Source organism: Tigriopus californicus, chromosome 4, assembly GCF_007210705.1.
Source record: "Tigriopus californicus strain San Diego chromosome 4, Tcal_SD_v2.1, whole genome shotgun sequence".
In the NCBI taxonomy this organism is placed as follows: Eukaryota; Metazoa; Arthropoda; class Copepoda; order Harpacticoida; family Harpacticidae; genus Tigriopus; species Tigriopus californicus.
In genome coordinates, this window is record NC_081443.1 from 5,658,265 (window position 1) to 5,670,154 (window position 11,890).

General features: G+C 45.6%; 1 protein-coding gene across 1 annotated transcript in view; it reads left to right on the top strand.

Moving 5' to 3' along the window:
- The first annotated feature begins 247 nt into the window (after nucleotides 1-247).
- Nucleotides 248-11,890, top strand: part of LOC131879130 (protein dead ringer homolog) — a 48,087-nt gene continuing 36,444 nt past the window's right edge. The window contains exons 1-3 of the mRNA XM_059225360.1: nucleotides 248-778; nucleotides 5,568-5,690; nucleotides 5,804-6,241. Of these exons, the coding sequence (XP_059081343.1) occupies nucleotides 680-778; nucleotides 5,568-5,690; nucleotides 5,804-6,241 (660 nt within the window). The 5' untranslated portion in view covers nucleotides 248-679. The remainder of the gene's footprint in view (nucleotides 779-5,567; nucleotides 5,691-5,803; nucleotides 6,242-11,890) is intronic.

Genomic DNA, 11,890 nt, shown 5'->3' on the forward strand with positions numbered 1-11,890 from the left:
CACAAACATACCCAGCTACATACGCACGCACGAACGTCCGGAGGTTCGTTCTTTCGTTCGTTCGTTCGTTCGTGGCTCATCTCGGGGCGCGATCCCAGCGATTCCAGCCAACGAACTTGCTTCGGAGCTCGATACAGAGAGTGGAGAGGCCAAAATATTGGCTGGCCTGCTCCTCTTGGCCTAAGGAGAGATTTTTTGGGATGTTAAGAATGCTGTGAGAGTGAGCTAACTAACTTGGTTCTGCTCCCAATACCTCCTCCTACGAAAGACCGACCGAACGATCTACTGTTTGTCGTAACAATAAGGCATTGATCGCTACGACAAAATCGCTCGGGAGAGCCTCTCTTTGGAGTCGAGTCGTCTGTCTTCAGTGATCTATTTCCTGGCTTCTTGGAAGCAAGACGAGGTCCAGCCGCCCCACCCCTTCTCAATATCTGATGATTGGACTAATATATGATTAGTTGGTGAAACAGTGTTGTTGGCAGCCCAGGCGAGGAAAGCCCCCCCACCCCACCCGGTTGGTTGGGCGGTCTTTTGATTGTTAAGTTTCGGGTGATATCTCGCGTGGCTCCGATTTGGTAGGCCATAGTTCTTGCTTTGAATCATTGGTGGGTGATTGCCGCGATCTGACATCAAAATTCGGTCCAAAGGCGAACCGGTCAACATCTCCTCTCGCGGGATGGAAACGCTTGGCACCCATGGGTCCACGCCATCCTCGGGTACGCCCATAGGCTATCCTTCGCCCACCAATCTTTCCAATTCGATGCAAAGGCGACAGGTAAGACCATTCCCACGTGTTTCGCAACTCAGGCGGCATGCATGATCTTATTCATGACTGCATCATTTAGTTCATCGTTCTAATGATAAGCAAAAAATATTATTGCAAAAAATGTGCATCCGAGGAGCATCGTGTAATTGCTTAGGACTGGCTGGAAAGGGTTTTGCTTTAATTTAGATTTACGTTTTGGTGCATTTATCATTAAAGTGGCAAGAAAGAATTGGAGAATTGGATATCTGGGAACACGTGTCTTTCAATATGTGTCGCATACTCAGACTAAACAACGAGGTCTCCTTAAACGAAATTAAAATCTTTGTAAAGCATCTATTAAGTAGGAGGAACATCTTTCACTTGTTTCCAGTAAATGGCTCATATTTGATGACACAAAGGCCAAGTTGTACAAGAAAAACACCAAAAAAAGAATGATGCAAAAACTGCCACGCCATTAGTGTAATAAAGAAATTATCTCCTTTTCGCAGGGGAGTCCAAAGAAAAGGGGTTCGAATATGGCAATAAGTTCTAAAGCAATTAAACCTCGTCAGTCGTTTGTGTGTTTGTTCAACAGTGGGACAATAGGAAGACAAATACTAGCTTGCAAATTGACCGTCAATTCATGGCCATGATAAAAGACCCAACGAGGAAACCAAGGGGCAGGTTTTGAATCAAAAACAGCAGCAACAAAAAAAAACACCAACACCAAGTGTAAACCTGTCAAACCAAAATTCTTGTTGCCTCGGCCAACGAACACCCTTGGCAAAATTGAGCAAAAGGCAGCACCATGATCCTCTCATGCAGTCAATGAAGCCGACATGAATCCGGAGCATTTCCTTTTCAAATTCAAGTGACAGAATGGAAAGATTGTGCCAGTCCAACGTCGGTTTCTCAAAACACCGCTCTTAGCACAGTGAAGGTATGGCACAGAGTGTTTACTAGTAGGTAAATTATGATTGTACAGCTACCACCTTTAATAGGCTCACCAAACGGACCTAAGAAGGGATTTTGGTTGCTTTTCGCGGTCGTTTGTTGTCGTCGTTTCCAAGCCACTTCCAACCTACCTCGTAAGTTCAGTACTTTCCTAGTAGGCCGTACACACTACTATAACGAATAGATCTGCATAAGGCACGACAGCATTATGTGTATTGGTGGGTGAGAGCCCTGGAAACCGATGTACGAGTACGTAGCTTTGCATAATAGAACGCGACCGCAAATGATGAGTGATTTGCAGAGAAAAAAAAGCCAACTACTAGTGCCAACAACACGGCCACCGCAATTTCTCAATTTGCGTTCTGTTCTAGTTCGCGGGGCAGGCTTGGCTGGAATCTGGTTGAGGGGATGGGATGGATGGCGTCTAATTCGTACAATATGATCTGGTGGTGTTTGGGTGCTTGTTGCCTCCTCGAAATTGAATTCCGTAATTGAGCAGATTACCTACTCTGACAGCACTTGTTCCTTCTTTTTTTCTCTCTCTCTCTCTCTCTCTCTCTCTCTCCCTCTTTCCCCTCAGATGGGGCGAAATTAGTGTACGATCGACACGCAGACAACGAGCCTAAGCCAGCCATCATACCAAGCATTACAGCTACTTACTTTTACCTGCCTACTATCCCAGGTTCATTAGGGAAATTAAGAGTCACCACTGTCATGTTCGACACTGTGGAGCCTCCTCTCCCTCCCCCCTTCTCTTTCTTCTCCCGCACTTCTCTTTCTCCTTCCTTCTCTCTCGTCTCTTTGGTCTCTCCCAAATGAATGCGGTTTCCCTTTAGCCAATAATGGAATGCCCACTTGGCTTTAGCCCTCCTCTGATTCCTGTGCCTCATGCATCGGGTTCATATTTGTTGTTGGAGTAGCAGCAGTATTATCATTATTATTCTTATTATTATCAGTCAATCAATCCAACCGAGTCTCATGATGATGCGAACTTTTCGAAGGTCAGACTAGCCCCGAGGTACAAAGAGTCAACCGCCTCCAAATGATCATAGAATTGGCAATGATCCGCGGCAAAAAAACTCAAATGATAATTTGCTCAAACCTAGGCCTACTCCTATAGCAAAAAAATCCTTTGATATGATGCTCAAACACGATTTGGTTTCGATGAATATGTTGTACACTACCCGGGATTGGAAAGGCTCATTTTGAAGCAATCTTCTTGACATGGATTCCCCTGATTTTGATGCCTCAATTTCCGCCGTTCATTTGGTGAGGACCTCCCGCTTTATCGGTTGAATGATCAGTCAGTCCTTTGGGTAATGAGCCCACCTTGAGCACGGAGACAGTTCATTGAGTAGGTAGTACACGCCTCGCTATCAGACTAAGCAAAATGTTGGGGAGTTTTTTATTGGTCCCATTTTTTCTCTCTTTTCGCTAATGTCGCACAGTCTACCAAGCAGGCTCGGATCCAATGGGGTGGTTCTTGAGGGACGAGTGTCATGATTACATGGTTGTGAATTTGGATCTCATGTTTTTTCAATCAAACCACAAGAATGCCTTTGGAGTTAGTATGTACGTATGCACAAGGCCCGTCCACGAAAGAGTCTGAATCGAGTGTCGAAGTGTCGAAGTGGTTTATTGTTGAGAATATTGTCCTGCCTGGGCTACTACCCTCGATCTTATGAAGCTATGCATGAACCATAGCCAATCTCCTTTCATGATATTGAACCAGGACGTATTATTGGAAGAGAGGAGCACTAAAGAGAGAAAAAGAAAGAGAGGTGATCAGACGGCCAACGCATTCAGATCTTTTTTCTATACATATTCAAATCAAGATCCCCATCATTCTCATCTGGCCCCAATTCCAAGCCCACCAATCCAAGTATATACAGTGGTGGTGGCGGTGTACATGTACGTATATAGGGGAGGGTAAAACTTGCACACAAACCCAGTGAATACCGCACCATCAAGAATAACCCATAGTTCATGATGGCTGAGGACGAAATTCGTCAAAGCCAGATTGGGGAGCCGTAGACCTGCCCGGGAAGTGAAATGATGTGAGTGTGCACGATCCAGTTGGACTCGTTCATCTTGCACACATAAGGGAATTATTGCACACTTTCGGTAGACGGACGAAGACTGACTTGGCAGGTGTTGTTGAATACCTAGTTGGCTAAAACCGGGAAGAGTGAACAATGAGGGTGTTTGATCATCAAACCCATACATATTGATTGGACGTTTGGAGTAGGTTTTTATTATGAAGAGCTTAAACACAAGCGAGGCTGTTGGATGGGTGTTTTACGGTGGCGTGTGCTCCTGGCTAGGAATAAAGGTAGACAGACTTCTGGGCTTAGTCGGGATGATTTGAAGGGCTTCATTCTAATCAGAATACCTCATTTGAATTCTCAACCCGAAATTTGTGCTGGTCAATCGGTAGTTCGATATTAAAAAGGGTCCTCCCTCCCCTTCAATCCTTTTGAGCATAATCAGCCGATCAAAAGGTATTGTTAATCGAATCCTCACATTCGCCGCACCAAGCAAGCAGACCAGGACAATCAATGCATTCACGGTCCACGCTCCACAGACTGCCACTACTACTAGTAGTACTACCGTACTACTACAGTGCGCACGAGTTGGGACCTGGCCAGCGCGGCTCATTGCCATAATGAAGCCAGGATATTTAATGGGTGGCCTCCAGCCATGGATTTTCCAAGATCGAGGAGACGGTCGAGAAAAACAATCGTCGACTCGATCAAAATTTAATTGGAGTGACCACGAGACCAATGTCGGTTCCAAGGAATGGTCGGTCTTTCAGTTGGCGATCAACCCGCCACGAGTGGAGAAGTGTGAAAGACGGCCGGCCATCAGTTCAGTTTCTCCTCAAGACCCTACAGTTTTTATGCATTTTATCGGCACCATTTGCTATCCAATCCTGGTGTCAACTTATTTAATCGAAACGAAGTGCTTGACGAGTAAAAAGTGAATCCATCAATATTCCTAAAGAAGAGAGCTGAACGTTCGATGTCAAATACGTATTGTACACGTTGTGCGCTCTTCGAATTGGTTCGTTTGATTTGAAAGAAAGACACTGGAAGGGAAATGGTTCTCTGGCCAAGTTCATTGGGCATGGAAAAGATGACTCAGGTAATTTGAAAGCTCTCACCCAATTTTCCAGTTCTTAAAGAAACGAGGAGAAAAAAGACTTTGCATTGGCTGACATTCCGCAAGACAGAAAACTGAAATTGATGGCAATGTCTTGAAATGTGTGCGAACTCTTCTTCTTCTGTACGTACACGTACTTACGAACGTACGTACTTACAAACGTCCCGTACTTGACTTTACATACGGAGAGTATTCGAACATGGGCTTGTTAGACGCAAGGAGTAATGAACACAATCAAGTGAATTTGTCTGTCATCGACCCTTAGGAATGCCAAGCTTCACAAAAAGTCAAGTCAGCTTCAACAAGAGCGAAAACAACAAATTATTCTTGGCCTTCAAACACAGACGCGTCTCGGCGGTTGTAGCAGTTATTCATCCAGGCGAACAAACAATCATTTCCAATCATTCCCGTCTTAATCTACCAGTCACTCCCACCTCGAGATGGCCTTCTTACCATTCATATCGGTCAGTCCGGCATCGAGTGAACATTGGGTGAGGTGAGGTAGTTTCAAGACAGAGTACTAGTAGTGCGGAGAGTGGGGAGTGGGGAGAAAGAAAGCCCCCTGGTTGTTTTAGTTCGCCGCCGCCCCTTGTGCAATAAGTGCGATTAACGAATGATCTTCAAGTGGGATTGACATCTCAGTCCCTCGTGCTTGTCGTGGCCCAAGGCAAGATCAATACAATCAAGGCTTATCTCTTTTCAGAGTGGCGATGATGAGCCCATGAGTGACAACGAGTTCTCTCGGGATGGTGACTCGCCCGATGTCATGGCTCGAGTTCCCGAATCGGATGTGGATCCAGAGACATTGGATAAACTCAGACGACAGGTGAGCCACGAAGAAGAAAGGATTGCCTTTAACCACATTCAAACACGGGGTTCAACGCTTTATTCGTCTTCTTTCTTTCTTTCTTTCTTTCTTTCTTTTCATTATGTTCATAGGAGCGAGAGGAACGGGAAGAAATCGAAAGAGAACTCAAAGCTCAAAGTTTGAGCTTGTCGCAGTCCGACAACAATGGGAACACTACCTCGGGGGGTCTCTCGCTCAAAGACACTGCCTCACTCGGGGGCTTGGCTGGCCTGGAGGCCTTCCGAAGGGAATACCTTACCTCGCCCTTGTCCCACCTTCGATCGTCGTTACCGCATAATTTCCCACCTCTGCTTCCTCATTCCACGTCGGTGATGACTAGTATTGCCGAGAGCAGCTTCGGGAAACTCCATTCCTCGGCCCCACCCTCTGCCTCCTCCACAGGCAGTAACACGCCCCCGGCGATGAGTGCCGATCGGAGCATGCCACCCCGATCTCCCTCGCAACACCGATCCCCATCCTCCGAATTCACGTCTCAACAAAACTGGAGCTTCGAGGAGCAATTCAAGCAGGTAAGGAGCATGATGTCCTTCTAGGTACATAACACTGACGTGGTACGTACAGTCCAAAAGGAATTGGGTGGCATCATCATCTCTTGTGCTCATTCGCTCTGGCCAGTGGCCACCCTCCATTCAGTCTCCCTGCTACACCCCATGGTCAGTTCTCCAGGCTCCCTGGGGGCACCCGGTACCGTGGCTAAACAGGAGCTGGGAATCAATAAAAGGAATCAGCAGTTTCAAATGAATCAGTCACACTCTCCATGATGCCCCTTCCTCCAAGCAGTAATAGATTTCGATGGTTGGCCAATCGACGCCGAAATTCTTTCGTCAGCCAGGCAGTTGGTCGACTGGGTCATTGGACCTCATGACCATGCCGAAAGGAAAGGTGCAAGGAAAGAATGAGAAGAGGAGGAAGAAGCGGAAGAACAGCAAATTTGGAGTAGCACGGACCGATCATTTCACTCTTGATCGTCCGATAGTTTTACTTGGCGTTCGAGCATTCGGGAATCGCTTGAATCTGTAGGCAGGCAGGCATCTTTCTGTGGCACCACTCTGATTTCCCAATAGAGCAATCGTGTTGGGGGGATGGAGAGAGGAATGGAGAGTAGTCAAACGCTTGAAAAGCAAACCGGTGAAATTAGGAATATCCCGAAACCCATTTCATTCATACATCCATTGGAGGCATCATTTACAACAACTGCATTTCACTTGGCTGTCGTCTTTTGTTGCAAACGAGATCTTGAGTCAAAACCGAGTCTCGGACTCGGTGTTGTTGGTGACGTTGTTGTTGCTATTGTTGTGACGGCTCTTGCTGTTGCTGTTGTTGTTACTGCTGTTATCGTCGTCGCCGTTGATGTTCTTCGTCCATGGCTCGCTACTGGATTGCAGCGAGTCGAGAGGGGGGGTCCGAGGAACGGCAAAAAAATTGACAAAAATCATTAAATCGACGGGTCTGAATTTTTCACTGACAACAAAAAACAACGCGCGAGATCTTAGCGTTTCAAGTCGATGATGCAAAAATGAATTTATCTCCATCAAACGTTAGCTGTTTTTGTCTCGCTCGTTGAAATCTGATCGGTGGTGTTGGAGAAAAATCTCCTCAAGGATGAAAATAGCCATTTCCTTCCTGTTTCAAAGACACGAGTACAGACCCAAAAGTACAGAACCCGGTACTCGGACTCACACAAATGTAGAGGAGGGCGAACTTTCCTTCCGTTCGTCTCCCAACTTGAAGGTTTTTATCCATTGAGATTTTTCATATCGAATTCATTGAAGAGGTGACATTTTCAATGGATATTGTTTCTTGCTTCACGCCCAAGATGCCCATCCCAAACACGGATCATGTTCCAATATGCTTTTGTTCTCAAATCAGGGACAAATGCCACGCATCTAAGGGGCCAAAGCGAGAAAAGCCATAGGGGGAAGCACGCTCAAAAACTACAGTACCAAATGAGGGCCGTGCTCTACTTTCAGCTTATGATTTTATGAAATTATGGTACTTTTCATCATACACAATAAGTTAATGTCCGAGCTGTCGCCAGAGAATCAGGCAAAATGTTTGATACGCCTAGATAATCGATTATGGTTCCTTTTTCGCCCTTCGTTACGCACTGTTGCAATCGAGGTAAAAAGTTGCCAAAAGACAACGTCAATTGAAAACGATGCATCAATGACAACTCAAAGACAAAAGCAAAAAATCTGCAGAAGCAACGTAGCTTGTGCCAGACTTAGCCAGCGACTCCTATCACCCGACTTCGTTTGAGGAGTCCACCCTGATGCTGATCATTGCTTATAAATGAAAAAAGAATTGAACATACATTAACACAGAACTCTTGGGCCAGCAGACATTTGTGCTTCAGCTCATGACAACACTCCGTTAATCCTAAAGGAGATGGTGGGAGGAAGAAAGGATTGACAGAACGAAGGAAGGAAGGCAATTGCTTCCAGTCTCTCAGTCTTGCAATGCCAATGGCAATGGAAAGAAAAACGACACGAATGACTTATGACTTGTGACAACGATGTGGCAAAAGATGGCATCCGTCGAGATGGACACACTTTGGGTGATTTTGAGGGTAACGCCACTAGGATTGCCTGAGTGAGTAAGGCAGCTTCGCCCAACGAATCAGCAGACATGTACATTTGCAAATTTCCCTCTCTCATACAGTAGTACAGGATTGAACTTGAGAGATGGTGAGCATGCGAAAAAAATAGACCAAACCGAGCCTCTCCCCCTTTTTTATGCCACATCACTGCCCATCATTATAGCCTGGCCAGTTCGAGAGCGTTGATTATGATAAAATGACCTCTCTCGCCTTGAACCTCAGCGATTTCACTTCATCAAGATGGGGGCCCCTTCATCCCTTCATGTTAGGTTGCTCGAGCTCGACCAATGAAATTGCTCTGGCAAGCACATTTATAAAGGGCCTCCTTCGCATCCATCTATTTATCTACTTACTCACCTACAACGTAGGAATCCCACCTAGCTGGGTTTCACCCGAGGTTCAGAAACCTCTATAAGCCAATGTGCATCATTATTAATTGGCATGAAATTGAGCGAGGAGCTGGCTTGCCACCTACAGTATACATTCGACTGACTCGCTTTGGCGATGGCCATACTTCTGCTTCAAACGGTTCGTAGTATAATAGGCAAAGTTGTATCGTTCATATCAACTTTTAGCTTTTGAAAGCGTTTAGAAAAGTAAAACCATTGGATCGGAAGGAAGCAAACCCGACACTATCAAGATGACAAAGGTTTCAGCGCAGCAACAATCTCAGCCTTCCAAAAAGCTTGCTTTCCATTGTTTTCGTGCAGATTGCTCAGTGCATAAGTACTAAAAACGGTGGGTAAAAAAAATGCTTGTCCGTTCAGTCTTGGCCAAATGGCCAGAGCAAAAATCGATGATCGTCATTTGTTCTCATCAAGTTTTGGATTGTTGTCAATTGTGGAAGAGGAACAAGGCGAAGATGACGACGACGAGGAAGAAGACGATGAGGCTTTCAGTGTGAATGTGGAAATTGATTCTCAATGATACATGTAGCAAGCCATTGGACAAACGTGCTGGCTGGCATGCTCACCCAGGCCATGCTCGGTGATGAATGAATCATCGTTTTTTCCAATAAACGAACGACCTATGACGAATTCCCACCATCATTTACCAATAAGCAAACAACAGAAACGATTTTTGAAGTCCATTTTCTTTTCCATTGGCCTCGAACACAAAATCATGGCGACCGCAGAGTCAGCTTATTTATAACCAATGTGACTACCTACTAGTACATCGGGGGGAGAGCAGCACCGGGTGCGGCAGCTCGGGAATGGCAGCATTGCGAAAGAGGGCGAGAACTCTGCGAGTGGCAGCCAGCCTCCAGGTCCCCCAGCCTCACGGCTTCACGCATGTAAACACATCCACATAGGCCTCGTTCCATTGAAAGATGGACGAAGTGAGCTTGGCTTGGCATGATGAGCCAGCAACTGATTCCAGCAAGATGACAGGCCACAAAAGAGGGTGATTGAATTTTCTTTGATGATGCCTTGTAATGATCAAAATATTCAAAGAATTTTGACACGGTTCAGACATTCCCGTTCACAATTTCACATCGGAACACTTTTCCGTGTTGTTCGTCTTCTTGGTCTCCTCGGTCTCCTCGGTCTTCCCGTCATCATGGATGAATCTTATGCTAATGCTCTGGCCTGATTCGTCTCTTTCTTTCTTCTTTCTTTCTGTCCGTCCTCCCGTCGTCTTCTTTTGAGTCTTCTTGGTCCTCTCAGTGGTTATTCTATCAGGCTCAGCGATGATAAAGCTCTCTGCTATTATATTTTCTCATCATACCTCAAAGATCACAGGTGGTTGAGCAGATTTAGAATTCATCTTATGCCTCTGGCTGATTTTGGATTCAACCGTTCGAATTGGTTTCCCAGATTCTCTCCCGAGTTGGTGCTCACCGAGTCATGCGGGAATAAATACATATGTGTATACATACACACACACTCACTGTGGTCTTGGTAGGGATGCCTCCTCGGTCGTCGTTCGTTTGTCCGTTCGTCTGTCTGTGGCCTAGCTGTTGGAGTGTTGTCTATTTCGTGACATCCCTAATTCTTACCTTGTATGTCATGCAACAAGAGAAAATTCCAAATCAACCATTATGCGACATTGATGTATCATGACAAGTTGGCCTTTGTGCTTTAAGGCAAAGAAGCCCTGCCAGCTGGGATCTTGGTCGTTGTCGTTATTGTTGTTGTTGTTGTTGTCGTCTTCTTCCTCCTCTACATCATCACCACCAGCATCATCATCATCCATCCCTTCCACCGTCTCTGTATGTGTGTACCTTTGTACTTCATGCCCATTGCCCACCCATCAACCCCACCAAGGCATGTGACTTGGTGTGGTTAGCAAACTGCCAGCTAGGGTGCTTGGAACATGGGATGGACCCTGACTTGTATGCAGGGTGACAATTGCTAGTGCGTCTTCGCACCCTCCGAAGCAAAATTTCAAATTTAAATTCATTCATCGAACTGCGGGAAAAGATGTCAACTGTGAACAATGCCTCCTCCACGTTCATCTCTTTCTTCCTCGTTCACGTCCTCCCATATCTACATATGGTGGCGTCACAATCAAATGAAGTAAGGTAGGTAGGTAGTAGGTAGATGTATTTCCACCAGACTGACATTATTCCATCATGAGTGCAGAGCCTCGCCAAGCATTCTTCTAGCTCTCCATGTCGTCGCAACAGAGAAATTCGGGCGAGTGTGGATGAGCTACAACACTATGTTTGACAAGAGTGATCCATTTCAAATTTCCTCGTGGTGCATGTACTGTATGCGAGCATTATGCATGGTGTCGATTGTCAAATATCACAAGACAAAGTGGGCTGGAATATATAAACTACTTTCCTGAAGGAAAGCCTTGTTTCCTCTCGATCTCTCTGTCTCCCTCTCTTTTTTCCCTCCACATTCTCTTGAAGGCAAGAAGAGTTCGCACATGTGCTTTGTAATAGTAGGAGAAGGAGTAGTAGGAGTACTAATAGTACTGGAAGCTATGGAATACATGCCTCATCTGCAATGACATCTTCGATTTATTTCTTTGTGGGCATTAAATGGGACAGGTTTGTCTTCTGATCCGAGATCTGGCCCTGTATGTGAGCAGATCGATTTTCATGACGTGTTCTGTAAAAGAATTGGAGAGTCCCATTTTCATAGTGTGGAATCAAAGCACACACACTGTGCCTCTTGAAGGAATATGCTCCAACCACTTCGAATAGATCTGATCTGATGGTCGTCTTTCCTGTCGAAAAACTTAATGAGTTCAGCATCAATACCATTTGCATATTGAAGACCAATTTTGAAGGAGAGAGTGGGTAAAAACCTGTCAGATCAATCATTCCAATTAATAGAAAAAACTGCGTCTGGTTGCAAGAACTAGTCAATTTACTGGCCGCAGTAACAGCCGCAGCAGGATTGAGTGGAGGTGGATTTGGTGGTGCTGAATACTGTGAGGTGAACCTTGCCAAGGCACGTTCCCACTCAGCGGCACCCTCAATACCCAATAGATGGATGGATCAATGAATTGGCTTCTTCTGCCGATCCATTTCGTCTACTACTAGGCGATCCGCCGTGTTGTCATTGAATATTAATCGACGCGTGTTTGCATTTATTTTTCAAAA